The following is a 25,963-nucleotide window of genomic DNA, read 5'->3' on the forward strand; positions in this document are numbered from 1 at the left end:
TTTCCTAGAGAAGGCATAACAACCAGACAACGAAGAGAGACAAGAAAAGAACTTAAAGAAAAAAAGAAAAATATATTTCAGTTAATAAGAAAAGAGAAAGAAGCAAACAGAAGGGAAGGGAGTACCCATGGAGGTAGGAGTACCGACTGCCTTGGACCGTACCGTTGCAAAGGCCATACCCTGATCAACAACACAAAGTAAACAAACCTTCGCCTCGCTCTTCTAGAAATTCTCTCGACATCCTAGTGTTCAGGTAATTAACGAAAATTTTTAACTTATAACACTAACGAAACATGGGTTCTCACAGTGTTGGATATTAAAAAGTGTACAAGGGATCTAAATACAGACATTATAACATTTATATTTAGGTAAGATTGACAGGAACCTTGGTAGGAAAAGGAAAGCAAATTCGGGATTTTTTAAGTAACCTTATCTACCGATTTTAACACTGACAGGTAAATTTGCAGTTTTAACCAATACACCCCCTTCCCCCCTAACCTACTGGACTCCCCTATAAGGTAAACTAGCCTAACCTAACATTTTGTAACTTCTAACCGGGGGTGGGGGGGGCTTCGCCCTCTCCTGGACCGCCTCCCCCATCCCATAAGATAAACTTAATATTGATTTCCGACAGGGTAAAATGAGGGTAGAAATGCTCCAAACAGTGAGATGTAGACCCTTTGAAGGGCTATAGTTATGTTATGTAGAATGTATTGGTTGAGACAGCAATAAAACCTACTGACTATATATTTCTGGGTAAAAGATATGATTATTTTCTGGAAATAACTCTTGCCTTCTAATTGTGAGACTAACAATTTATTTCTGGGCAAAAAATTTGATGCTTTTTTAAATCTTGATCTGCACAATGAAGGGATTATCATTTAAACTAATTAACTGAATTAATAAAAAATCAAGCAAACTCAGCCCTCGGATGAAAGTGTTAATGTTATTTCAATATTAGATATCCAAATATGAAACTCTTTTGACTCGTGATCTACACAATGAGAGGGACAGCAATGAAATGAGGCAAATTAAATTATGTAATATAAATCTGTGTATTTCTGGGCAAAAATGTGATGCTTTTCTAAACTGGGATCTACACAATGAAGGAATCAGCAAGGAAATTAATCAACTGAATCAAGCTAAACCTAATGTAATCTAGTCCTTGGGTAAGAATGTTAATGTTATTTCAGTATTATCCACCAATTATTATTTATTTCTGATAAAAAAATAGGATGTTTTTTTATTCATGATCAACACAGTGAAGGACAGAACAGCAATAAGCAAGCTCTTATACATGAAGATAGGTAAGGTTAGGTTTGCAGATAAGTATAAAGCCAGGCAGGTAAGACCATTTCTTTCCTTGATCTCTTATCTTGATGAAGATCTTCCCCCTCATCAGTCACTGTTGCATCTTTCAACCATCAGAATCTTATAGAACAACAGGAAAACTATCATTAAGACCTTAATTCATGTTACAGACAATGGATGAGAATGATGAGGAGCTTGAAGGCAGCATGAGGGAGGAGGGCAGCATCACTCTGAGTCCCAGCATGATGAGTTCCTTGGTCATCTCCCCTTCCAAGTCCCTGGCATGTCCCTCACCACGAGTCCTCAGCCCCATCAGGAAGTCCTCTGTTGCTGCTGCACAAAGGGACTATCTGAGTGACAGGGACAGAGAGGAGGCTCACGCAGAGGACCTGTTGTTTGAGGGACACTTGGGGGACAGTCAGGATATACACATTCACTCCTCAGCTGTTGTCAAGAGCTCTGAGGCAAGTTATTGTGTGGTAGGGGGAGGGTACTTGCTATAAAGAAGCCTTGTTCTGGACCAAACTGTCCAAGCTGTATGGCTGATCTTCATGAAGTGAGGGCTAAGAGTTGAGAGTGGTGCGAATGAGTGTGAGTATGGAAGTTGTGTGCCATGTCATGGCTACTCCTCTTTTTTTGGAGAGAGCCATGATTTGTGTATGTATGTATCTATTTTTATATGATTATTCTGGATATATTTTATTCTGTAAGACATATTGACCTGGTTACTGGCTTCAGGTTGAGTTCCCTGTCCATTTCCATGAGCTACAGTCAAATACTGACCTCAAAATGCCACCGTCCAATTGGCTGAGGGATCACTCGTCGATCAGGCTGGCCAACCCCACACACAGACACTCAGACTTCTCCAGGTATAGTTTTGTATGAGAATCTGGCCTGTTATCTGTGTGCTATAAAAATAGTCCTTGTGAGAGTTCCTGGTTTGTATTGGGGATGTGCATATTGTGTCTATTTTTGCAGTGCTATTAATCAGTGTTAGAATAAAGTAAATAATTTGCTTGTATGATGTTACATACAAATCTTCCTGCACAGCTTTGTAATGGCACACTAGCTCCCAGATTGTGATGTGGGTGATGTGTTAGATCCATTATTGCATTGCCAAAGGTCAGTAAAAAGTAAATAGTATACCTGTGTGATTGTTACATACAAGCCTCCCTCCACAGCTTTGTAATGGCGCACCAGTTCCCAGATTGCATTGGGGATGTGGATGTTGTCTCAGACGCTGAGAACATCAAGAAGCTGCTCAAGATTCCCTTTAATTCCAAGGCGCACGTCAGCATGATGATTCATCGTGTGGGAAAGACGCTGCTCATTGACGACTTTGACATCTACAAGTACCTCCTCCGCCAGTCTGAGAAGGAGTGGCAGTGGCTTCGCAAGTTCTTCTTTGAAAACGTCCTCCAGTCTCTTGCACGCACAGTAAGTCTGTGGGTTACTGTAATAGAAGTCATGAAGAGGGTAAGACATTTTCTCCAATAACTCAGGAGGCAGGACTTGTAAGATCTGCATGTAGCAATTATATTATCTCATGCACATACATCGCAGCTTATTTATCACACATATAACAGAGCATCTTTCTCGTGACTCAGTTGGCAGGACTTGTTGGATCCACATGCAATAATTAAATTAGCATCAATGGTTACACCACAGCTCATGAATCACTCATATAACCAAGCACTTTCCCCACAACCCAGGAGGCGGTGCTTGTTCGTCCAAACAAGAGCCGCGATGTCGTGCAGAGCCGGAGTTTGCTGTCCAAGTTCCTCTACCACAGTGTGAATGAGGAAGCTTGTCCACCAAGCCCACCCCCTCGACCCGTCACTGAGAGCCCCGTGTCAGTCCGAAGGGTAATATCCCAGTTGCTTTGAAGATAAAACTGAGTGATGTTATCTGTGCTGGGCATCCAAGAGGAGTGTGTTAGCATTATTGTTCATCTGTAGAGTCAGTACTATCTATCATTACATTGTCATTAGTAGATGCTAAAATGTGAAGAAATACCATGAAGAATATGTTGGCATTATTGTTTGAGAGTTAGGTATTGTTATTGTTGTTACAAGAGGTGAAGATAGCTAAGAAACACCTGTAGTTGTAATTGTGAATATGGATGTGTGTGTGTATAGATGCTTAGTCTCACCTGGAATGCTTCATAGATGTCAGCTAGGTAAAGGAAGGCATAAAGGGACTGCCACATGTAGGCCTGATGGCTTCTAGCAGCTTGGCTTACATTTTTTTATGTTCTTAACTTGGTACATAATTTGATTTTCTTAGGCTAGACTTTTTTTTAAGTTTCCTTTTTTGGCACTATTGCATATCACGACACCAATACCCACCTCTATCACACTCAAACCATTGCAGCCGTCTCTGATAAGCAGCAGTAGCACGGGGGAGGTGATGCCCGAGCCAACCATGGAAGAGCAGCTGCCCCAAGCCTCCAGTCAGGCCTTCACGCGCACTGTGGTCTGGGATTTTGAGGATCTGCACATGCTCATAGGGACTGATCTGCCCATTTTTGGAGGAGGAACCCACCCCTGTGTGTCCCTGCGCCTGAGGGACATGAGCAAGCCCATCAGCATCCTTACTGGTGGGTTGCGAGGATTGGGCTTTTTGATTAGGTGTTCAGGTCTTAACTGGAGGCATTTTCGTGTGTAACATTTCCAGGCCATTTTCCAGGCATTTGTACTGAGCACTGCATTCCAGTAACATCTGTAAATAATTTTTAAGAAATTTTATCAAGTACTGCATTTCATTAACATTTCCAGACTATTTCTGTAAATAATTTTTAAGAAATTTTATCAAGTACTGCATTTCATTAACATTCCCAAACTATTTCTGAAGCATTTTATCAAACACTGCATTTCAGTATTTACAAATTGTTTTTAAGGCATTTGTATCAAGCATTGCATTCCACTAATATTTGCAAACTGTTATTAAAGCGTTTTTACCAACCACTGCATTTCCCTAACACTTCCAAACCATGTCCCAGGCATTGACTACTGGCTGGACAACTTGATGTGCAATGTGCCAGAGGTCATTATGTGCTATCACCTGGATGGCATTGTGCAGAAGTATGAGCTGATCAAGACGGAGGATCTGCCACACATGTGTGAGAACCAATTTTCCCCAACCCTGGTGCGTGATGTGGCACAAAACATCCTGGCTTTCCTCAACAGCAAGGCCACCAAGGAGGGACACACCTATTGGCTCTTCAAGGGTGAGTGAAGTCTTAGTGAGGCCTTCTGGTGTGTCTGTCAGTGTGAGTAAGGGAATGGAATGGTTCAGTGTTTTTCTTCTTTTTGTTCTGTGTTTTATATTACTACTGGCTCTTCAGGGATGAGTGAGGTCTTGTGTCATATTGTCTTTCACTCTTCTGGTACATCTTTCACTGTGAGTAACAGAATTTTATATATTAGTGAAGTGATATAAATTTTGATTGGCAATTTCCTGTTTCTCTTTTCTTTTCTTTTTTCTTTCTGCTTTACTGGTCTTCCTTGTCTTCGTGTTCTATTCTTTGTGTCCTTGTTCTCTTTGTTTCCCTTTGTTACTGTCTGATATTTGCTTTTCCATCATTAATTTAATTTTCTTCATCTCTCTGAAATCACTGCCTAATTCTTACTTTTATTTCATCATAAACCTCATCTTCCATCCTCTTGAGTAACTTCAATTTTTCAAACCTACAGGGAAGGATGATGATATAGTAAAGCTGTATGACCTGACCTCACTGTGTCTGGAGGACCACATGTGTGTTGACACCAGGGAGGAGGAGGAGATCCCAGCACAGGACCCGGGGAACCCTTTCACTGTCCCTGTGGCAATGCTCTTCTACCGAGTGGCCAAGAACATGCGAGCCTCTGAGGACGCCAACAAGAAGATTGCATCCATCCGAGCATTACTGAAGAATTCTCTCACACTTCTGGATAAAGACAAGTTTCCCAAGGTAATCTTGGAAGAGGTTCTATTAGGTTAGGTTGTTGGAAGAGGAAGTTTTGTTTCAATTATGTTTTTCCTTTCTCTTTGCCAATTTGTATTTTTTGATGTTCTAAGGTAATGTTGGAGAAGAATTTTTATTCATTTATATTATGTATTCCTTTCATTTTATTGTTCTCTCGTAATGGTAAGAAAGTGTATGAAGGGGTCTGAGGTAATAACACACTGTATCACTGTATAAAAGATTTTCCTGTAGATGAAGAGTGACCTTCTGTTTTACAGATTGTTTCGTCAGCTCACTACATGCTGTCTGATCTCTACGTGCCCCAAGACATTGATCCTGACTCCCCAGTGTTGTCTGACTGCAGTGACGAGGACAGTGAATGGTCCTCAGTTCATGGCAGTGATGACGAAGACTTCTGTGAGGAACAAGAGTCTCAGTCGGTTACTCCCTCCAACCCAAGCTCCTCCATCAAGTTGTCCTCTTTGTGCAAGCCATACATCAGCAAAACACAGTCCACCTACTACAAGTAAGACTGTGTTGAACCCTTTGATGGACCAACCAGGGTGTTTGTGTGTAATAGTAATAATAATCTTTCTATCTATATACCAGGCTGGCAATTCCATTTGGGGAGGCCCAGACATAGCACCACACACTCATGCACACATCATTCACACTCTTAGCCCCGTTGGTCCCTGGTGGAAAGGGATAGTCTCATAGACCACCTTACTACATCCCATGAGCTTAGGCATACTTGTAGGACTGGCTACATACATATACATACATAATGATGATGATAATGATAATAATAGTTGATTTATTTGCTACAGGGAATCCAAAAGCTGAAAATTTACAAGTAGAACTGACATGTGTGTGTTGATTACTGTAATACTTGCATCTTTTTTTTTTTTTTTTTTCAGAGGGGCACTGGCCATGAGCAGCAAATACAAGCCTGCTAAGGTGCCAATTCTAAAAGAAATGTCAAAAGTTGTAATAAAGTCTTTCATACTTCAACATGTCTATTTTCAGAGCTCCACCACTTCTTGGCACCCTGGAGGAACGGTGCTACACAGCACTGAGCCATGTATGTGAGGCCCTGGAATGCCTGCACACGTCCCAGAGCAGGGAGAAGGAGCATGGCAAAGGCAAGCAGGGCAGCGAGTCCCCGTCCTCCTCCGTCAATCAGTCCCGGAGCACAAGCCAGAGCCAGGAGGAACCCAAGATGGCGCGTCCCTTCCACCCCATACCAATGCCTTATTCACCTCTCAATGCTCACAGTGACAGCACTGAGGACAAGGGCAAGGCTCTGGTGGTGTCCAGCGAGTCACCGCAGAGGAGGGAGTTGACGGTGTCTGTGCTGAGCCAGCAGTACTGTGTTTCCAGCTGGTGGGACAAGCTACATGTCCTGCTGCTGAGGAAGGCATCTCTTGTGTATCTGGTGATGGCCAGGAACAGTTTTAATGCCAAGAGGTTTGTTTGTGTTTGTACCTGTGTGTAGTGGTGTGTGGTGGTGTGTTCATGTGTGTATCTGTGTAACTATTTCTTGAGTTAAACTGGGAAAAGTGTTTCTTGTGTATCTAGTGATGGCCAGAAAGTTTTAATGCCAAGAGGTTTGTTTGTTTGTTTGTTTAGTTAGATATGTACCTGTCTGTAGTGGTGTGTTCACATGTGTATCTGTATATTTCCTGAGTGTGGTAGGGCTTGGACAAAATAAAAGGCCCATTGAGGTGTCAGTCCCTAAAGAAAGGTTAAAACAATTATCTCTTCTCTCAGCTTAATTATTGTACTTTCCATGGTCTGTGCTGTAGAGAAGAAATTGCATTATGTCCTATTATGGCAGGTCATTTATATCTGTTTCACTTGTTCAGGTATGGGCTGGCCTTGAGGTACTCCAGGTTTTCCACACATGCTTGGCACGGCATGGTGTGCAGACTTGGCCTGCAGGTGGGGGATGTCCCTCTGCCTTGCTCAGCCCTGACACTAGCTGGAGACATCTTCTACATGGTGTCCAAGGCGTGGAATGAGGTTGCCACGCACATTGATGAGTACAACACTGTGTCCTCTGTGCATGAGAAAATCCTGACACTTCTGGATCATATATTGCCAGCTCAAGGTGAGGGTGAGAGAAGGTTTAGTAGTGCAAGACCTGAGTCACATATTGCCATCTCTAGTTGAGGGAGTGTTTAGGAGTGCAAGACCCGGATTAGGTATTGGCAGCTCAAGTGAGGGTGAGGGTGTTTATGAGTGCAAGACCTAGATTGGGTCCCTTGATTGAAAACCCATCAACTATACCATAGATGACTACTACTATACAGCACACAAAGGTTAACAGATGATATCCACATAGGCTGCAATAATGCCATACTTTTATGCTGTGTGTAATCATTCCAACACCAAAAAATTTATCTCTGTTAGGCACTGCTATGTTTTATTTATGTTTACTGGTGTACTTAGTGGTGAGGAGTGGCGGAGGTGAGGTATAGCCGTAGGAACCCCCACAACCCCCATGCATTTGTCTGGCAACCTTTCTGGAGATTATTATTATTATTAGTAGTAGTAGTAGTAGTATTGTTATCGTTCTATTGAACACTACTGGATATATTATTATCAGTATGACACAGAGCAGTGACAGTATTGGTCTATCATAGATCCAGTATTCAATGGACACCCAGTTTTCACGTATCAGTTATTCAGTATTGTCCTCAGAACATGAAATACTTAGTCATCTTTTCAGCCACATTACTTAGCTTTGGTGTTAATTCTCTCATTATGTGACTAAACTTTTTTTTCCCCATTTTTGTTGCATTGGCTAGAGCCTCTTACCTGGAGATAATAAATATAGAATAAGGAAGCAGGAAAGCAACTATTCAATGGCCCTTTTTTTATTGGCTTTTGTAGTACTTGGCCTGAGCCCCTCTAACACAAAAAAAATAAAAGAAAAAAATCAGAAGCAAAAAAACAATAGAATCATACCATCAAAATACTAGTCACCTCATAGAAAACTTAGCAAACAAGCATTATCCTTGCGGCACAGAATGCATCCGAACCATCAAGGTGCCGTGTGATGTGGAGGAAGCCTTGACCCTCAGCCTGACTTGCTTTGATGAGGCGCTGCTGGTGGCTGACCCTGAGGCTGAGATGCTCCTTGCTCGACGGCTGGGGAACGTCTGCAATGAACTCGGTGTGATGTACATGAACCAGGCTGGAAGTGAGTCTTAGTTGTACTGTTGTGATGTTTTTGTGTTACTGATTTATTGAGTTATTTATTTTATTTTATTATCATTGTGTGGGGCAGTCAGGTGTGGCAGGGCAAACCAGGGGTGAAATGAGTTTTCTTTGTGCTGGTGTGGTGTTATGTATGCTATCTTTATTTATTTATTTTTTTTTCATCCTATTTGCTCCTCTCTTTTTTCCTCTTTATGCTACTATTGTTACTATTATCCTGACAGCTGTAGAGAAGGAAGTTAGATTAAATGCCCTTTTATCTTACTTCGGCTGTTGTATTAGTATAGCATCTTTGTGATTTTGTCTTTATATTCATCCAGTCATAGATTAAGTCCCATTTTATCTTCTGCTACTGAACATCATCAGTATATGTAATTCATCTTTGTGGTGTTGTCCATGTATTTATTGAATCAATATCTTATTCTACCAGGGCTGTATTAGGAAGAAATCTAATCCAGTCATTTTTTATCTTCCTTCTGCTGTTGTATCTGCTATTGTATATTTGTGTATGCTATCCATGTATTTATTCACTCAATATCTCATTCTGTCAGAGCTCTATGAGAAAGAAATCAGATAAAGTGTCCTTCTCTCTTCCTCCTGGTGTTGTATCTGCTATTCATCTCTTTGGTATTGTCCATATATTCATTCACTCAGTATCTCATTCTGCCAGAGCTGTGTGAGGAGGAGAAGATTGGATTCAAGGGAGCTGAGGAGCTGTGGAAGAAGAGTGCTGAGGTGTTGTGTCGCGGATTGCAGAGCTTTGAAAAGGTGAAGGATGTAGCTAATGTGGCACTGCTCCTCTCTAACACTGGGCGCCTTATGCGACTGTGTGCCTTCCACTCCGTCCCCAAGGATGAGCCGCGCCAGTTTGTCAACCCTGAGCGGCTTTACTACGAACAGGTATTACTTTGTGTAGGTGTGGGGAGTGGTAGTTAACTGGAGGTTCTGCTATGAATAAGTATTCCTTGATGTAACCTTGGGGAGTGGCAGTATTTCTTGACATAGCCTTTTGAGGACCCCTGTAGTACATAAACAAGTCCTGATTTCTCTCCCCCACAAGGCACTGAAGGAGTACCAGAAGGCATTGGAAGTGCTCAAATCCAGGAAGAAGAATGAGGAGATCTGGGAGTTGGTGGTGTGGGAATATGGCACCACCCTTTACACCATGGCATCCCTACTGCAGGATCACCCACCCCTTAAGCCACAGGTGAGTAGGTGTGCCACCTACACTATCCTACAAGTTTTGTGCTATTTGAGTTTTGCAATCTTTGAGTTTCACCTTTAGTCCTGAATTCTTACTATCCCCAGTCTTGTGCATGATCACTCCAGGTTTCATACTGCTTAGACAAGTATTGGTCCCATTTACCTGCCGTTGGCATCACACGTATACATACAGGAAACCCTGCCTAAGTCAGCATACACACACACACACACACACACACACACACACACACACACACACACACACACACACACACACACACACACACACACACACACACACACACACACACACACACACACACACACACACACACACTGCATTTTAAGATAAGGGAGTAAAATGGGTGAAAAAGTCAGCTTCTACAAGGGTCAGAAGGAATAAATGCTATTTCAGTGTCTTCAGTACTTCAAGTTTCACAATCCTCAAGTTTATCGCTATATCTTAAGAAGAAAGCAAGTGCAAAACTCTGGAAGATAGTGTACAATGCCTTACACCCCTTTAAATAGTCATGGTAGTCAATAATACATATAATTTTGTTTTCAGCAACTCTAGGCAATTTTACTCATCAAAAATTAAGCTATGAGTTTTAATAAGTTTCACCAGATATTTGATGACAACTTTTGCTGTGAGTGTAGTCTTTCAAAATCCTCATCAAGATTCATACAAGACTATAATACCAAGCTGAGAAGAAGCTGTAGCAGTCAAGGGGTTAAGCTGTGACTCTCACATCCATTGTATTTTGTGGTTATTGTTCTCTTTTGCACATATATTGTTATCCTCATCTTCATTATCTTATTTGATCTCTGTGATGCCTGCTGTACTCATCCTCTACTCACTCTCTCTTCAGATCCAATAATGAAGTGTATTTTTCTCTTTTGCACATATTTACTGTAACCATCAACATTTTTCAGTATCCAGTCTAATCTAGATAATCTTTCTACTACTCACCTAAGCATATCTGATGAGTGTTGTATAGTATCTTCTCTTCAGATCCTTTCAGTTGAACTATATGTATTCTCCTCTTGCACACATTTTCTGTTACCACTATTTTCATTATCCCGTGTGACCCACGTGATTCTTCCTCTTCCCACATGTACCTGAGAAAAATTCTGTATAATCTTTCCATACCAGACACATCTCCCATGAAGTGTGATAGCTGGGATAAGACATTCATATGCACACACACTCACACTCATACTCATGCATGTTCACCGCCACAATTGAGCTTCCCGGCATCTTGGTGATCACATAAACATTGCAGGGAGGAAAGGATATTGCCCGAGAGGTGGTGGAGCTCTTCACTAAGGCTCTCAAGTACTGTGATGTGAAAACTCCAGGTGCTCGCCAGCCTCTCTACCAGTACAGGGCAGCAGTGGTGTACATGAGGCTGGCCAGCATATACCACAACAGTGTGAGGTAATGCTAACTAATTACTATTCTTGCTCTGCTCAAAGCTGGCCAGCATATAATTTACCATAGCAGTGTGAGGTAGTGGTGACTGATGTAGTCTTCAATGATAACTGATCAACTGTCCTTGCTTACCTGAAACTTGTGCTTGAGGCTGGTCAGTATATACTATAGCAGTGTGAGGTTGTGGTAATTGAAGAGAGCAGGAGAGAAATTAGTAAACTAGATATATATGAATCTATAGAATTCAGGATTGTAGAATGAAACCAGTGTGCATATTGTCCTCTTCCATATCTAAAGGAGGAAAGTAAAGTACTTCAGCCAAAATGTGTTACATTTTGATTTCTTGATAAAATACCTTTCCTGTGACAGACAAGGTCAAGGGGACATGAAGAATATAAGACATCTGGCAGAATTGAACTACAAGAAGGCAGCTGCTCTGTTTCTGCTGCTGGACAATCCCATAGATATCCTGAAGGTGCAGCTGGACCAGGCAGTGCTGATAGAGGACCACTTGCAAGGTATGCAGCATCCTTCATTTCACAGCTGTTTATTGGGACTCCTGCAGACTAAGTGATGCAAAAAACCAGTCACTCATATTGATGTAGCCAAGCATGATATTCCCTTCCACACAGATGAAAGACTAGCAAATTGGTAAATTTTTTTATGTATGTCATCATGAGCCCAAATTTAAACATTGGCAAGGAGGAAGTAACATGCAGAATGTAATGAAGTCACCTGTGACTCTTATCAGTAGCAAGATGAATTGACCCAGAATGGAAAAACAGAGAGCATAAGGAAAAAAATGGTAAACCCAGAAGAGGCAAGGAGAAAGTATAAGGACAGTATGGCTAGAAAAAAAAAAGTAAGGTGCAGACCACACATCAAAGTCTCTGTTTGCAGGAGTTCACAATCAGCAGCTGATGATGAAGCTGCACCTGTCAGTCATCCAGTTGTTGGTGGACTGCATTCCAGCTCTGAAGACCAGTCAGTCCCTCATCCAAGCCAGAAGCAACCCAAGACCCTGCAGCGAGACCACTCAGGTTCCTACTGATGCCACCCAGACCAGGCAGGGGGAGAATACCAGCACAGAGGACACCAGCAGCCACAGGGGAAGTAGCAGTAGGGAAAGCAGCTCTCCACGGACAGAGGAGGAAGAGAACCTGGACAAAATTCAGGAGCTCTTGGTTGTGTTTGAGAAGAAGCTGCAGAGTTCCCTGATGGCACTTATAAAGATACACTCTACAGGGAGGTCGTCCAAGAAGGGGTAAGCTGGCTCTTGGTGGTGTGCATCATGTGTGTGGGTGATGCAAATGAAAGATTGATGTAAATTAATGTTTTCTTTTTTTTTTTTTAAGATAAGAGAAGGGGAATAGTAGAGTTTTAGAGAAGGAAGTTTTGATATTTTTAAGGACACAGGAAACATAAGAGAGAGTTTATTGTATATTGAGCATCTGCATTTATTAGTTTTGTCATTCTTCCTTGCTATGTGGCCTCAATTGTTTGTGGCTTGTCTGTGTTCACCTCTATTAACTTTGCTTATTCAATTGTACCATATGCTTTACAGGAACCCTCTTGGATCAGACCTGAGCCTACTGAAGCAGATGTACAGTCTGAGCCTCAACCAGCAGTCATTGCCTCGCATCACCCACCTGTTGACTGCCACCTCGGCCCTGCTGCCTCTTCTCAAACAGATCACCACACACAGATAATGCTGATCATGAACCTTTGTCCTGGTGCAGTGAGGAGTGCTGGGTCCTCATCTTGTCACCACCAGGATAATTCTTTCACCTGGTATAGTGAGGAGTGCTGGGTCGTCATCTTGCCACCACCAGGATAATTCTTTGACCTGGTGTAGTGGGGTAGTAGGTCCTCCTCTTGTCGCCACCAAACAATTATTTTCTATTTTTCCACATAACTAGTGAGGTATTTATTTTTGTGTTACCTAAGTAATATATCAAAATCATTTACCTATGAGTGGTAGATTCTTACCTTTGTTCTTCATGTTGTTAGTGTTAAGGTAATGAAGTCCTTTATTTTTGTGTCATGGGGGTATTAGAAAGTCTTTGTTTCTTCCCTCTTTGTTTTTCATCTTGTCAGTATGAAGATATTTTTGTGCGTCACCAGTGGTTTTTAATATTTTTTTATTTATCTATTTCCTTTATTTATTTGTATTGATTATTGTTATTATTATTATTATTATTATTATTATTATTATTATTATTATTATTATTATTATTATTATTATTTTTAACTTTTTTGTTATTATTTTATTTTATTTTATTTTTTTCTTTTTGTGTGTGTGTATTGTCATTATATTGAGTCCTTGTCTTCTCTTTTCTCTTAAACCATGAGGAAGATTTATTTTTCTCTTTTCCTCATGATTTTCTCTTTTCAGTTTCATAACAATTACAACTTTTCTCTCTTCTGTTTCATCAAGAATGCGCATTGTTTTTGTCGCATGCATCAAGATCTTTAGTAACCTTCTCATCTCCATTGTATATATCTATCCTTTCATAAAAAAAAATTCTTTCATAATTATGGCTGTGTACATTTTTTTTTTTTTTACTACATTTATAGGGATGTCAATTCTTTAATTTTCATGTTCATGCCTTCAACAAGAATCCATTTTTGTCTGGCTGTGTTTATTTTTTTTCAGTATCACCACCACTAGCTTTACAGGGATGTCTTTTGTAGATGGTTGTTCATAATTGAGATGTGATATTTTTCATGAATCTTTTCAAAATGCCATCCACGAGATATTCTTTATTAAGCTCCATTTATTTGGCTAGATATTTTAAGATTATACATGTTGGCTGCGCACATTGAGATTTCTTCATCTACTATGCTGAGTTTTGGTAAAGTTTTCTTTCCCTCTTGGTTGGAATCCGGTCTCATCCTGAATGCTTAATTTCTCTCACTGGTCTGTCAGTCTAAACTTTAATAGCACACTATCAAACTCCAGTGTCTTATTGAGAGAACAGTGACCAGCATAAGAGAACTATCATGCAAATAAATTGCATTGGTAACTAGTCCAGAGGCAGCATTAAGTGTGACTACTCTGAGCTATATCCTCAAGTATGTTCAGCCTAGACTCAAGTATTTTACCCATAAAAAAGGCATTTTTAGCAAAACAACAGACAGGCTTTAGAAATTGACTTGTAGCATTTGAGCAGGCCAGGACAGAGAGTGAAGTAGTGTACAGTGAGCAGATGAAGGTGACCATTGTGCATCTACATCAAGTCCATCCAAGGAAGCTGAATTTGCCCTGCTGTGACTGACTAGTGACCACATTCGTTATGCAATTCATCATCAGCGTTTATGAATCTGCTGAATTATAAGATGTGTCATACTTTAAGTTCATTTTTATAGATTAAGAATTTGTAATATATGAAATGTGTGATGAGAATGTGGATGCAGTTTTGTGGGGATGGAGGGAAAGCTGGGATGTGTGTGTGTGTGTGTGTGTGTGTGTGTGTGTGTGTGTGTGTGTGTGCAGGTACAGTTTCAGGTGTTGGGGGAAGACCTCAGGACTTGCATGTCTTTCTGAAGGAGGCTCAAAATCAGAACATGCGGGAATAGTGAGCAGAGAGTAGTATGTTTTCTCATTAGGGAAGGTCTTGTGTCACTTGGTGGTTTGCTGCAAAAGATGCTGTGCCTCCCCCTGCCTCTGTGGAGACTGGGAAGCATGACCCACACCTATGGCCTGTGTGTGTTGGATCCATTCAGGAAACAGTCTTATTTTCTGAGACAGATTTCTCTCTGGTCTGAACTTTGCTTACAAATACAATCACATTGATTGGTTATAGGACTAATATGTACTCTAGTGGAGTGTGCTGAAGGTATTATTCACCTTGATGATGTTAACTTTGTTGATTAATAAGATGTGATGATATGCATAGTAACCAAAAAATACATGTTTTGTAGATTACAAAAAGGTTTTGATTGACTTAACCTTTTTTTCAGTCTTCCAAACATGGCATTACCTGTTGTAATGTATAACTCTTCTTCATTTGATGCATGTGTTGCTGTATTGAGAGTGAGCAGAGGTGTGATCTCTTGTCTGGAGACATGTGTACATGTAGTGACTGGGAGGACAGGGACCCCACAATTACCTTGATACCTGATGGTCCTTGTGGTCCCAATGCCTGAGGTGCTGCTCTTATGTTCTGGTCAGGAGGCTTGATCCCCAGCCCAGCAAGTGTCTCTCAGGGCTACAGATTTATCCTGCCTGCAGATTAGCTTCTTGGTGCCTCTAAGGAGTGACCAAGGAGAACTTCATATGCAGCTGCTGTAACTGGAAAACTTATAGTATAATTTAAGTAAGTCATTGTGGCACTATTCAAATACTTTTATTTTTTTCATGCACTACTGTTTGAAATCATGAGTTGAACTTAATGGATGAAGTTTTATTGGTGTAAATGTTTTGCAAAGACAAAGTAAAAAAGTAAGTAAAAAAGCAGTTTCTTACAACTATATGCACATTATCAGAATTCAGTCTTACACCATCAAAGAAACATCATTCATTTGCATATTTTTATTCAAGTATATTTTGTGATTTAATTTTTCCATTGAATTTCTAAGGTTTAGATAAAATTTTGAGTTACTTAGAGCTATGTATATAAAAATACCAGGTTTTATTGTTATAATATTACCATCAAGAAACCTCAACATCTACCTGTTTAATTAATTTTCCTAATTCAAACAGATTTTTGGAGTTTACCAGGCTTATCAATAATTCCATTCCATGTTAAAATAGGTGCCTATCCCCACAGGTTTTAGGAGCTTGGGCTGGAAGGTCAATATGCCCCAACACGTGACAAGACAAGAACAGGTTGAAGTTTCCCTGTTTATCACCCAGGAGACTGTTTGTGAAATCTGAACCCTTGAAATGGTGCAGCTGTGAGGCCTTCTATGGTGGTGGTGAGTGAGCAACTGCAAGGCGAGGCATGGCGCAGGCTGGATGACCCAAAGATGACCCAAGGTAAGGCCACAGTTCACAAGTGAGTCTGCACAGGTGAATCAGCTGATCTCATGGTGGTCATACTATATGATGTTGATCTTGAATTTGAAGCACAAAAGGGGTTCGTCTGTCTTTCTGTCTGTCAGTGACCAGATGACTGGGTACTCCTTCTGTTGGGTGAAGACCAAGTGGGTAAATAGATTTTCTTTGGGATAATATTGAAATAACATTAGCAATAAATTTTCTTTTGAATAACATTGAAATTACATTAGCATTTTCATCCAAGGCCTAAGTTAGGTTTCAACTAAATGAATGAATTTCATCGCTAATCCCTTCATTGTGTAAAGCATAAATGTGCGCCGTACTCAGTCATGGCGTCACCCTCCCTGGGCCTTGGCACATGGAATAGGATGGCCAGTTCCTTTTACTGCCACCTCTACATTCCCAGCCATAGCCTCTTATCTCCAGTCTCCCTTTTGTTAATTCCAGTCTTGTTAATTCCAATCTTTCTCTTAAATCCAGCCTCCTTGTTAATTCCAGTGTCCCCCTTAACTCTAGGCTCTCCTTCTTTATTTCTATCCCCCACTCACCCTTGGCCAAAAGTTCTGAATCTGAAGGGAGTAAGTGAACTGTGTCATCTGCCCTGCCACCACTGGACATGCCAGCTCCCCATCACACGCATCCCTCTGTTGGTCAGGCAGGGGAATCTCCATCCACCCGTTCCACCTCACGTAGGAGTCAACATCGCTTGAGTTGAGTTCTGTTGAAAGGCCAGGATGTTAGCTGTGTTATGGGGAGTTACTGAAGTTTTTTTGGTTTGGTCTACCTTGAAGTATTGGTTTAGTTTGTTGTTCCTACTAGAAAATTATAGAAAATTTGACAGATTTCCCCTTCAAGAGAGAGAGAGAGAGAGAGTGTGCTACCATACCATGGCATGACCTTACGTGGAATGAAGATGGCCCGTAGGTTGTGTGACTGACCCAGCCTGACCTCACACACACCATGTCTGTTGGCGCAGGTCATGAACAGTGCCCGAGGCACCTGCTCCTCTGAAACACATTAGGCAAGGCAGATAAGAAGGATGAGGGTAGTAATAGTAGGTTAATTTGGTTTAGGTGGCTTCTTGCACCTTCCCTTATGCTCTTATGCTCTCTTAGTTGGTTGAGCTTCAGTAAGGAATATGACTAGTAATAGGAATAATAGTATATACATTCAGCTCATATAAGGAGGATGACATTAGTAAGATAGGTCAGCTCAGAGAAGGAGAATAATAGTAGCAATAGTAGTAATTCATGTTAGCTTTGGAAGTTCAAAGCAATATATATTAACGTAGTTTAGATAAGGAAGACAATAATAGTAATGGTAGCAATGTATAGGTTAGCAGAGAATGTGAATAATAGTAGGAAAAGTAGTCATATATCTTAGGTTAGCTTAGATAAGGCCATAAAATAACAAGGTAGATAAGGAAGATGATAACAGTGAGGAACAAAAAATAATACATGTTAAAATAAAAGTAATGTTTAATGGTGTGTGTGTGTGTGTGTGTGTGTGTGTGTGTGTGTGTGTGTGTGTGTGTGTGTGTGTGTGTGTGTGCCTCTCACCTGAGGAGCACCTGGCAAACATGATACGTCGTGGTTGGAATCCCTCAGACAGGTTAATTAATGCCACCACCACCACCACTGCCACCGCACATGGCCCCTTCATGCTGGCACACCTGCAAAACACACACATATAGACACCATATTAGGAACACCTGTATTTCCTTTCTTTTTTGTTCTCTCATTTGTCTACCAATTTTGACTTTTTGTTAATTTGTTCCTATACTACTGTTGGTATTATACTACTGCTACTACTACTACTACTACTAGAGTACTGGAGGGTCTGTGCGCCAGTTGGGTCTGTATGCTAAGTCCCGCGTTAAGTCCCATATGACAGGGTGAAGTTAAAATATTCCTACCAGTGCTCTTCCACTTTTCTGTGCGTGCTAGAGAGAACAAGACATTGTGTCTTCCACCATAACTGAGGTAAGTTGAGTTCCGCTAACTGTTTTGATAGTACACATGAATGTTATTGTTAGTCACTGCCACCAATTTTGATACAAAACTAACATATCTTGTCAATGAATTCATTGTTATAATGCATGACTGTCAAATGGTTGAGGATAAATATGTCTAGTCTCAACAAGTAAGGGATTGCATGGGGCAGTGCATAAACCCGCCATAAATGCCCTTACCATGTAGCACACCAACCAGAGTAGGGCATTACTAGGCTAGTGTTCTTACTTTATTTTTGTCTTCTCTTTCTAGACTATCTGCATTTTAAGTATGTTTAATGTTATTGTGAAAAGCATAAATGAGTTGTTATGCACAAGCAGTTTTGACTTGAAAACCAGAATATGACAGGAAAGGCTAATAATTTTGGTAAAAAAAGGAAGAGGAAGTATTATATTTGAGCATGCATGTCAAATTGCATTCTTGCTCTGTGCCTTTTCAACAGTCTTTGCTGAAATGGCATCAACCCAACACTACCCGCAGGAGCAAGTGGAGAGAGCTGTGGAGCTGGTAAGGTCCAAACAGATGTCCCTGAATGGTGCCTCCAAAGCTTTTGGGATCCCCTATGCCACTCTTGGGGACAAGGTTAGGGGCAGAAGACCTATGCAAGCTGCTTCCAAAACAGTTCTGTTGAAGGAGGAGGAGAAGAAGCTGGTAGACTGGCTAATTGATGTGTCTCAACGAGGTTTTGGACGGACCAAAGATGACCTCAAGGACATGGTGAAGACCATCCTTGATGCTAGGGGAGCAAAGATTGTCTTCAAAGACAACCGCCCTGGAAAGGACTGGATGTAAGCCTTTTCAGGAGGCACCCAGAGATACAGGAAAGAATGGGACAACCACTTGGTCACGAGAGAGCAATCATGACAAAGGATGCTCTAGGTGAATGGTTTCAGCAAATGAAACATTACCTGGACACCATCGATCCCACTTTGTTGACCTCTCCTGACCGAATCTTTAATGCTGATGAAAGTGGTTTTAACATTTGTCCAAAGACAAAGAAAATCATCAGCATGGCAGGAGCGAAACACATCTACTCCATCACAAGTGGCACACGGCAGCAGTGACAATGTTGGCCTGCTCCTCTGCCATGGGGCAGTACCTTCCCCTACACCAGGGATCCTCATTTCAGTGCGTTGGAAAGGTTTGAAAAGGCTTTTTTCCAAGAAACTCCAAATGGGTGGATTACTGAGGTAGTGTTTCTTACTTTTTTGAAAGACATCTTCATTCCTAAATTAGGAGAAAAAGCGATCAGTGATGCTGTTTGTGGATAGCCATTCCAGCCATCACTCTCTGGCTATCAGCACCCTATGTAACAAGAATAGCATCATCCTCTACTCCCTAAAGGCGCACGCCAGTCACCTCATCCAGCCACTGGATCTAGCTTTCTTTGAGGCAAACTAGCATGGAGTGAAGCCATCAGAAAGTTTCAGTACCAGAGTGGAGAGAGTGTCACCATGCGCACGTTTGCCTGCACACTGAAGAAAGCTTGGGACACCACAGCATGGACAGAGCTTGCCTTCAAGGGATTTGTAAAATCTGGGATCTATCCCTTCAACCCTGAGATTGTGCTCAACTCTGACAAGCTGAAGCCGAGCTGCAGTTTCTCCAGTGCTGATCCCGTCAATTCTCCCAACTCACCATCTTCTGGCACCACAGTTCTCCCTGCCTGTACCCCAACAACCTCAACCACTCTTCCTTCTGCATCACAAGTGGCTGAATGCAAATTCTTGAGGCCAGAACAAGGAATTCCCACTCCCTCAGCATTCTCCAACATTTTTGAGCTGATAAAATTTAACCTCTCGCTAGGGGAAGAAATAGCTCTGAAATTCATGAAGCGGTACAAGGAGCTGTATGATATGGAGGACCCACTCTATGAAGAATGGAAGGTGTTAGAGAAAATCTTACAGCCTGCCCCACAGTCCTTGCCTTCCACATCCCAGTCTGTCCCACAGTTCCTGCCTTCCACATCAAAGCCTGCCCCACAGTCCCTGCCTTCCACATCCCAGCCTTCCCCACAGTTCCCGCCTTCCACATCCCAGCCTGCCCCACAGTTCCTGCCTTCCACATGCCAAAATTCCAAAATAATTGACGATTACCTCACACTGCCCTCATTCCAGAAGAAAAAAGGGATTGAAAAAGACCACTGCAGCATTACCATTCTCAATAATTGGTATTGAGTACTGGCAAATGATTGAAGAGAAACAGAGAAAGAAAAAAGAGGAGAGGGAGAAAATGGAAAGAAACAGGAAATGAGGATAGAAAAAGGTAAAGGAACAAGAAACTGAAGCAAAGAGAAGAAAAAGCAGAAGGAAAAAGAAAGGAAAGAACGAGAGGAGAAGAGGAAAAGGGAAGAAAAACAGTTCAGGGTACTTCTGTCTGCTTCCCAAAAGCAGAAAGAAGAGGAGACAGACTCTTCAGTCAATGTGGATGAGGCAGTCTTGGACGATGACTCGGATGATTTCGTTGAAGATATGAACTAACTCTGTGGGAAATGTCAATGTGAAACAAGAGCAAAAGTAAGAATAGTGTGTAATGTGTGACAACTGGTGGCATGCGGAATGTGTAAGTGGGGTGGATTTGAGTGGGAAGTCTCAGGAAGACATTGAGGCAAAGGATGTTGATTTTTTTTGTGATAAATGTAACTTAGGCTGTTTTGCTACTGCTTAATAAAACTTTGCATGTAGTATTTTCAACATCTTTGTTTTTTTAATTCTGACAAATTTATTTCTTTATGATTTTCAACACTCACAGTTTCTCTCAGTTTGTCAATATATTATGTGCAAAAATAAAAAGCTAGTTTGCAATCTTTATTTTATTTATTTTTTTACTTTTACTCCTTGACAGGCAAGAGAAATTACTAACTACTTAATGACAATGATATTGATAGCTTGTGGGTAAAAATAATGAACAAGGCACCTAGCGCGATAGCCAGACACGCCATAGCGCACTGACCCTTCCACTAGCGCAATTCCCTCCTCCACCTAGCGCGTAAACACGGCTAGAAGACGCACCGAGCCGTCCTAACCTTCCCTCACTTACAGCACTCCATGCGGGGAAACTGCAGCGATAGAGGGTAGCGCGTGACCCGCCATCATAGCTGATACAATTTTACATTACTGGTGAAATTTTCGTTGTCGTATTCGAGTCTGGAGGTTTTGCAGTTGATATTGTCTGCTTATGGTAGCACAAACTGCTGCCGCTACTCAACTTTTTATGTAGGAGGGACACCAGCCAAGGGCAACAAAACTCCAATAAAAAAAGGCCCGCTCCGATGCAGGTCCCCAAGTAGCGTCCAAAGCGATAGCCAAAAACTGAAGGATAAGTGTCTTGAAACCTCCCTCTTGAAGAAGTTCAAGTTATAGGAAGCTGGAAATACAGAAGCAGGCAGGGAGTTCTAGAGTTTACCAGAGAAAGGGATGAATGACTGAGAATACTGGTTAACTCTAACATTGGAGTGGTGGACAGAAAAGGGGTGAAAGAAGGAAGAGTCTTTCTTGTGCAGCGAGCCTGCGGGATGAGTGGAGGCATGCAGTTAGCAAGATCAGAAGAGCAGTTAGCATGAAAATAATGGTAGAAAATAGCTAGAGATCCATTGTGGTGATGAGAAAGAAGCTGAAGACAGTCAGAGAAGAGTTGATGAGACAAAAAGCTTTTGATTTCACTCTGTCTAGAAGAGCGATATGAGTAGAACCCTCCACAGACATGTGAACTATACTCCATACATGGACAGATAAAGTGCCCCCCCCCCCCACCCCTTACAGAGTTGGTGAGAAAAACTGGCAAAGATGTCTCAGAATACCTTCATAGAAGATGTTTTAGCTAGAGATGAGATGTGAAGTTTCCAGTTTAGATTATAAGTAAAGGAAAGACCGAGCATGTTCAGTGCAGAAGAGCAGGAATGTTGAGTGTCATTGAAGAAGAGGGGACAGCTGTCTGAAAGGTTGTGCTGAGTTGATAGATGGAGGAATTAAGTTTTTGTGGCACTGAACAATACTGAGTTTGCTCTGCCCCTACTACTACTACTACTACTACTACTACTACTACTACTACTACTACTACTGTTGCTGTCTTTATTTCATTTTTTTTTCTTAATCTATTCCTATACAGTATACATTACTACTACTACTACTACTACTACTACTACTTCTACTACTGCCATTTACTAGTACTACTTATATAACCCCACACAGTAAGGTTTAGATAAAAAAAATAAAAACAGCCGATTAATTTACGAGTGCATCTAATTTCTTATCTTGATGGATCTGATAAACTTTCTTATCTAAGAGAGAGAGAGAGAGAGAGAACCCACTCTGGCACACCACACGATTGCTTAAGCTTCCACGTGTTTGAGTGTGTGACAAGTCCAACTGATATTTCATAACTTGGTCACACTTGTCACATACTCTGACAAAGTATTGAGAGAGAGAGAGAGAGAGAGAGAGAGAGAGAGAGAGAGAGAGAGAGAGAGAGAGAGAGAGAGAGAGAGAGAGAGAGAGAGAGAGCCGTCATGGTTATCTATAGTGCTGATAGAGTGCTGAATGTTGTCTGAGGTAGGAGGTGCTGGCTTGCGAAAAAAAATGCAGAACTTGCTGTGCAGAACATGATATCGCCTTGGTCATCTATATTTCAAGATAAACATTCCATTGATCGATTTTCCTGTGAGGCTACGATATGCTGCTGTATTTCTTTGAAAATAAATAAATAAATAAATAAAACTAAGGTATCTTTGAAGCATTTACGCCGCACCTCCACTACTTTCAAAAGGCTCTACTTTGACATGACACGAGTTTTTAAACGTGTTTTTACGGTTCTATGACATATTCACAAGATTTCTACATCGTTAACAGGAGAAACACTTGAGAACCCAGCCAATTATCTTTGTGGCCTCTGAAAATACTCATGGTGAGAGGGCAAAGCGCTTCAGAATGCGGGTCTAAATATTACGAAAGGATGTGTAGATGAGTTAGTGATATGCTGTTCTTTCATTATTTTTTCCCCGCATCACCCTCCGTTAAAAAAGAAAAAAAAAAAATACATGGGCAGTTGTCCGAAAGTTTAATGGATGTATAGTGTTTCTTTTCATTGATTTGACATATTAATATGTTTGCCAGTAGATTTGTCACTTTGAGCTATTCATGAATGGAGGACACACACACACACACACACACACGACCCCTCATCTTAGCTGCCGAAGAGGATCTTAATTTTTCATAAGCTCAAGTAGGGCGCTTCCTTGTAACCTCAATGACACACTGGCCTTGAGGGATACACACTTTACACCCAGACGGTAAAGGCGCTCTGTGTGTGTGTGTGTGTGTGTGTGTGTGTGTGTTGATAATGTTCTTTCAATATCTTAGGGTTCAGTGTCGGCTAAGCCCTAAGGATCATATTCTGAAACACTTCTGTGCCACACCTCTACTTTCAAAAAGCTCTAGTTAAAACTACGCGGGTTTTTAAAGATTTTTTTTTTCTTTAGTGACAGATGAACGAGATTTCTCCATTCCTAAAAGGAGAAACAGTCTTAAGAACCAGGCTAATCAATCATCTTTGTGGCCTTGGAAAATAGTGTTGAGAGCAATGCGAGTCTGAATGCCGGTCTTAATAACGTAGTATGCTTACTTTTTTTTTCTTCTTCTTGTCTCTCTCCTCTTAGTTAGGGAGTAAGCTATTTTTTTTTTTTCCCTCCCTCTTCTGGTGAGAGAGCAAAGCGTTTCTGAAAACGGCGGGCTGAGCCGACTGAGCCTGTGTGGCTTGAGGCCTTCACGTGGTGGGGCGGCAGCGGGGCGAGGGAGATAGGCTGATTCCCAACCTCTGTATACCTTCGGGGAATCCCTGAGAATATTTTCCATATTCCTGATAACTCGTATCTTATTTACTGTATAACTACTCTAATATACATATATACGCATCTATCGTCATTTATCTATCTGATTATCCGTAGAACCCTGGTTGGAAATTACTGCCCTAACCTAACCCAGGAAAGTATGGAGAACGGTGTTGTAGAATCAGTAAACTAAGCGAAATACACACATACACACACACACACACCGCCACGTCGCACTGCTGTTAAACGAGCCTGATGAATGGTTTCCTGCGGCCTAGGCATGTGACTCAAACCTAACCACCTCACACTTCCTCCTTCCGCGGTCCTTCCACCCTATCCGGTCATCCACCAAACAAATCGAACTTTTCCACCACCACTTACCCAGAAACACAGAGCAATACCGTAATTCCCGACTATCCTTACGAGCTAAACCAATGAGAGCTATTAGGAAATGACTATTAGATGAGTAATGACAGGTGAGCGAAACGGTGACACTCAATACTCACTGTGGGAAGAGAAACAGATAAGTGATGGGGGTTCGGAGCGATACACCATCCACCCGTCACCAACGCCCGGGAGTCACTGGTAACTAACTGGTTCACTGCTCCCCCGGCTGTTCACTGCTGCTGGGTTAGTGAGAAGTCCCCGCCCCTAATACTTCTCCCCTCTTCCCCTCACTGTCTCACCCTCCTCTTCCCCTCTCCCTCTCTCGCCTTGAGACACGCCATCAAGTATTATAAGCAGACGGTCATGCGATGTTTGTGATGTTTGGTGTTTTTGGTGGTGTGGTGTGGTGGAGGCCAGTCATGGGTGGTATCTCTCTCTCTCTCTCTCTCTCTCTTGATCTAGTGTCATTTGCGCCTTTGTGTGCGTGTTTGAGAGAGAGAGAGAGAGAGAGAGAGAGAGAGAGAGAGAGACCACCAACCTAGTCGCTTGTGTTTGTTATTTACACACACACACACACACACACACACACACACCCATTAGAGAGGATTTTTTTTATTCTCATTCCATGTTACGTAAAAGAATTCTGAGAGAGAGAGAGAGAGAGAGAGAGAGAGAGAGAGAGAGAGAGAGAGAGAGAGAGAGAGAGAGAGAGAGAATATTTTTCTTCTTCTTCTTCTTCTTCTTCTTCTTCTTCTTCTTATTATTATTATTATTATTATTATTATTATTATTATTATTATTATTATTATTTTTATCATAAATCATCATCATCATCATCATCATCATCATCATCATTTACTATAAGGCTTCTCACTTTCACACTACACTGAGATCTTTAGTTACCTGACCTCACCTTCCTACCTGGTCCTGAATCAATACCTCAATTACTCTGGTGCCTAGCTCCCATCAGGCCGTCATAGAGGGCCTGATGGGAGGGCCTGAAGGAAATGAGAAAAAAACAGGGATTTTTCTTTGTTATTATTAAAAGGAAAACTTAGTCTCTCTCTCTCTCTCTCTCTCTCTCTCTCTCTCTCTCTCTCTCTCAATAAGACTTTTCAAAGGCTACAGAAATGCTTTGTCAGATTCTTATAAGTATTTCTCTCATTCATGATACGAAACCCTTGCTAAACTATCACAACAACAATGAAATCACCATTGAAAGATTTCGGAGCATAAGAAAATAAAAGAAAAAGCACGTGGCAGTTCCTTTCTGAAACGTGCCTATTTTCACCTACCATCGTCATCCGTAAAATTATCTAGTTTTATAAAAGCTTTTGAATCCAATAACTTATACAGGAAAGTGTTAAAACTTCTTGTAATTTGTAATAGTAATAGTGAGACGCAGTATATTTCAACCGGGATAACATTAATGCGAACATGTGATAGAAAGATTAAATGATGCAAGACTTTAAGAATTACTACGTCTTAAATTCTTTTATGAATGAATCTATTAATATCTTGAAGCGCGTTCTCAAAATGTTTTAGCATCTACTTCTATTCCTTTTAATACTATTTATCTATTTATCAATTTTTATGTTATTAAATCTTCTCTTTGAGTGTTTTA

At 41.2% G+C, this 25,963-nt stretch overlaps 2 protein-coding genes across 3 annotated transcripts; one reads left to right on the forward strand and one right to left on the reverse strand.

The window, feature by feature from the left end:
• The first annotated feature begins 159 nt into the window (after positions 1 to 159).
• Positions 160 to 16,154, forward strand: LOC135091066 (erythroid differentiation-related factor 1-like). The gene is made up of 18 exons (XM_063988422.1): positions 160 to 253; positions 1,482 to 1,775; positions 2,050 to 2,180; positions 2,493 to 2,748; positions 3,024 to 3,176; positions 3,685 to 3,910; positions 4,313 to 4,540; positions 5,007 to 5,263; positions 5,536 to 5,783; positions 6,284 to 6,724; positions 7,123 to 7,367; positions 8,289 to 8,462; positions 9,150 to 9,379; positions 9,540 to 9,686; positions 10,966 to 11,120; positions 11,484 to 11,632; positions 12,015 to 12,378; positions 12,679 to 16,154. Exons 2-18 carry the CDS (start codon positions 1,485 to 1,487, stop codon positions 12,821 to 12,823), a joined length of 3,840 nt encoding a protein of 1,279 aa, XP_063844492.1. The 5' UTR covers positions 160 to 253; positions 1,482 to 1,484; the 3' UTR covers positions 12,824 to 16,154.
• On the reverse strand, positions 15,634 to 24,616 carry LOC135091069 (uncharacterized). Of its 2 annotated transcripts, none has more exons than XM_063988426.1 (5): positions 24,459 to 24,616; positions 17,676 to 17,788; positions 17,019 to 17,123; positions 16,665 to 16,834; positions 15,634 to 16,244 (listed from the first exon to the last, which is right to left on the reverse strand). In XM_063988426.1, exons 2-5 carry the CDS (start codon positions 17,776 to 17,778, stop codon positions 16,158 to 16,160), a joined length of 465 nt encoding a protein of 154 aa, XP_063844496.1. In that variant the 5' UTR covers positions 17,779 to 17,788; positions 24,459 to 24,616; the 3' UTR covers positions 15,634 to 16,157. The 2 variants fall into 2 exon arrangements, with proteins under 2 accessions (XP_063844496.1, XP_063844497.1); XM_063988427.1 differs by lacking the exon at positions 24,459 to 24,616 and adding an exon at positions 18,603 to 18,747.
• Positions 24,617 to 25,963: the final 1,347 nt, after the last annotated feature.

This window comes from Scylla paramamosain, chromosome 36, assembly GCF_035594125.1.
Source record: "Scylla paramamosain isolate STU-SP2022 chromosome 36, ASM3559412v1, whole genome shotgun sequence".
In the NCBI taxonomy this organism is placed as follows: Eukaryota; Metazoa; Arthropoda; class Malacostraca; order Decapoda; family Portunidae; genus Scylla; species Scylla paramamosain.

What these genes read in the sequence shown, in the direction of transcription:
- LOC135091066 (XM_063988422.1), top strand. Translation starts at nt 1,485, where the DNA reads ATGGATGAGAATGATGAGGAGCTTGAAGGCAGCATGAGGGAGGAGGGC. An exon ending in GATAGAGGACCACTTGCAAG is followed by an intron (nt 11,633 to 12,014) that starts GTATGCAGCATC and finishes CTCTGTTTGCAG; the next exon opens with GAGTTCACAATCAGCAGCTG. An exon ending in GGGAGGTCGTCCAAGAAGGG is followed by an intron (nt 12,379 to 12,678) that starts GTAAGCTGGCTC and finishes TATGCTTTACAG; the next exon opens with GAACCCTCTTGGATCAGACC.
- LOC135091069 (XM_063988426.1), bottom strand. Translation starts at nt 17,778, where the DNA reads ATGAAGGGGCCATGTGCGGTGGCAGTGGTGGTGGTGGTGGCATTAATT. An exon ending in GTTTGCCAGGTGCTCCTCAG is followed by an intron (nt 17,124 to 17,675) that starts GTGAGAGGCACA and finishes AATGTGTTTCAG; the next exon opens with AGGAGCAGGTGCCTCGGGCA. An exon ending in TTCAGAACTTTTGGCCAAGG is followed by an intron (nt 16,245 to 16,664) that starts GTGAGTGGGGGA and finishes TTCACCCAACAG; the next exon opens with AAGGAGTACCCAGTCATCTG.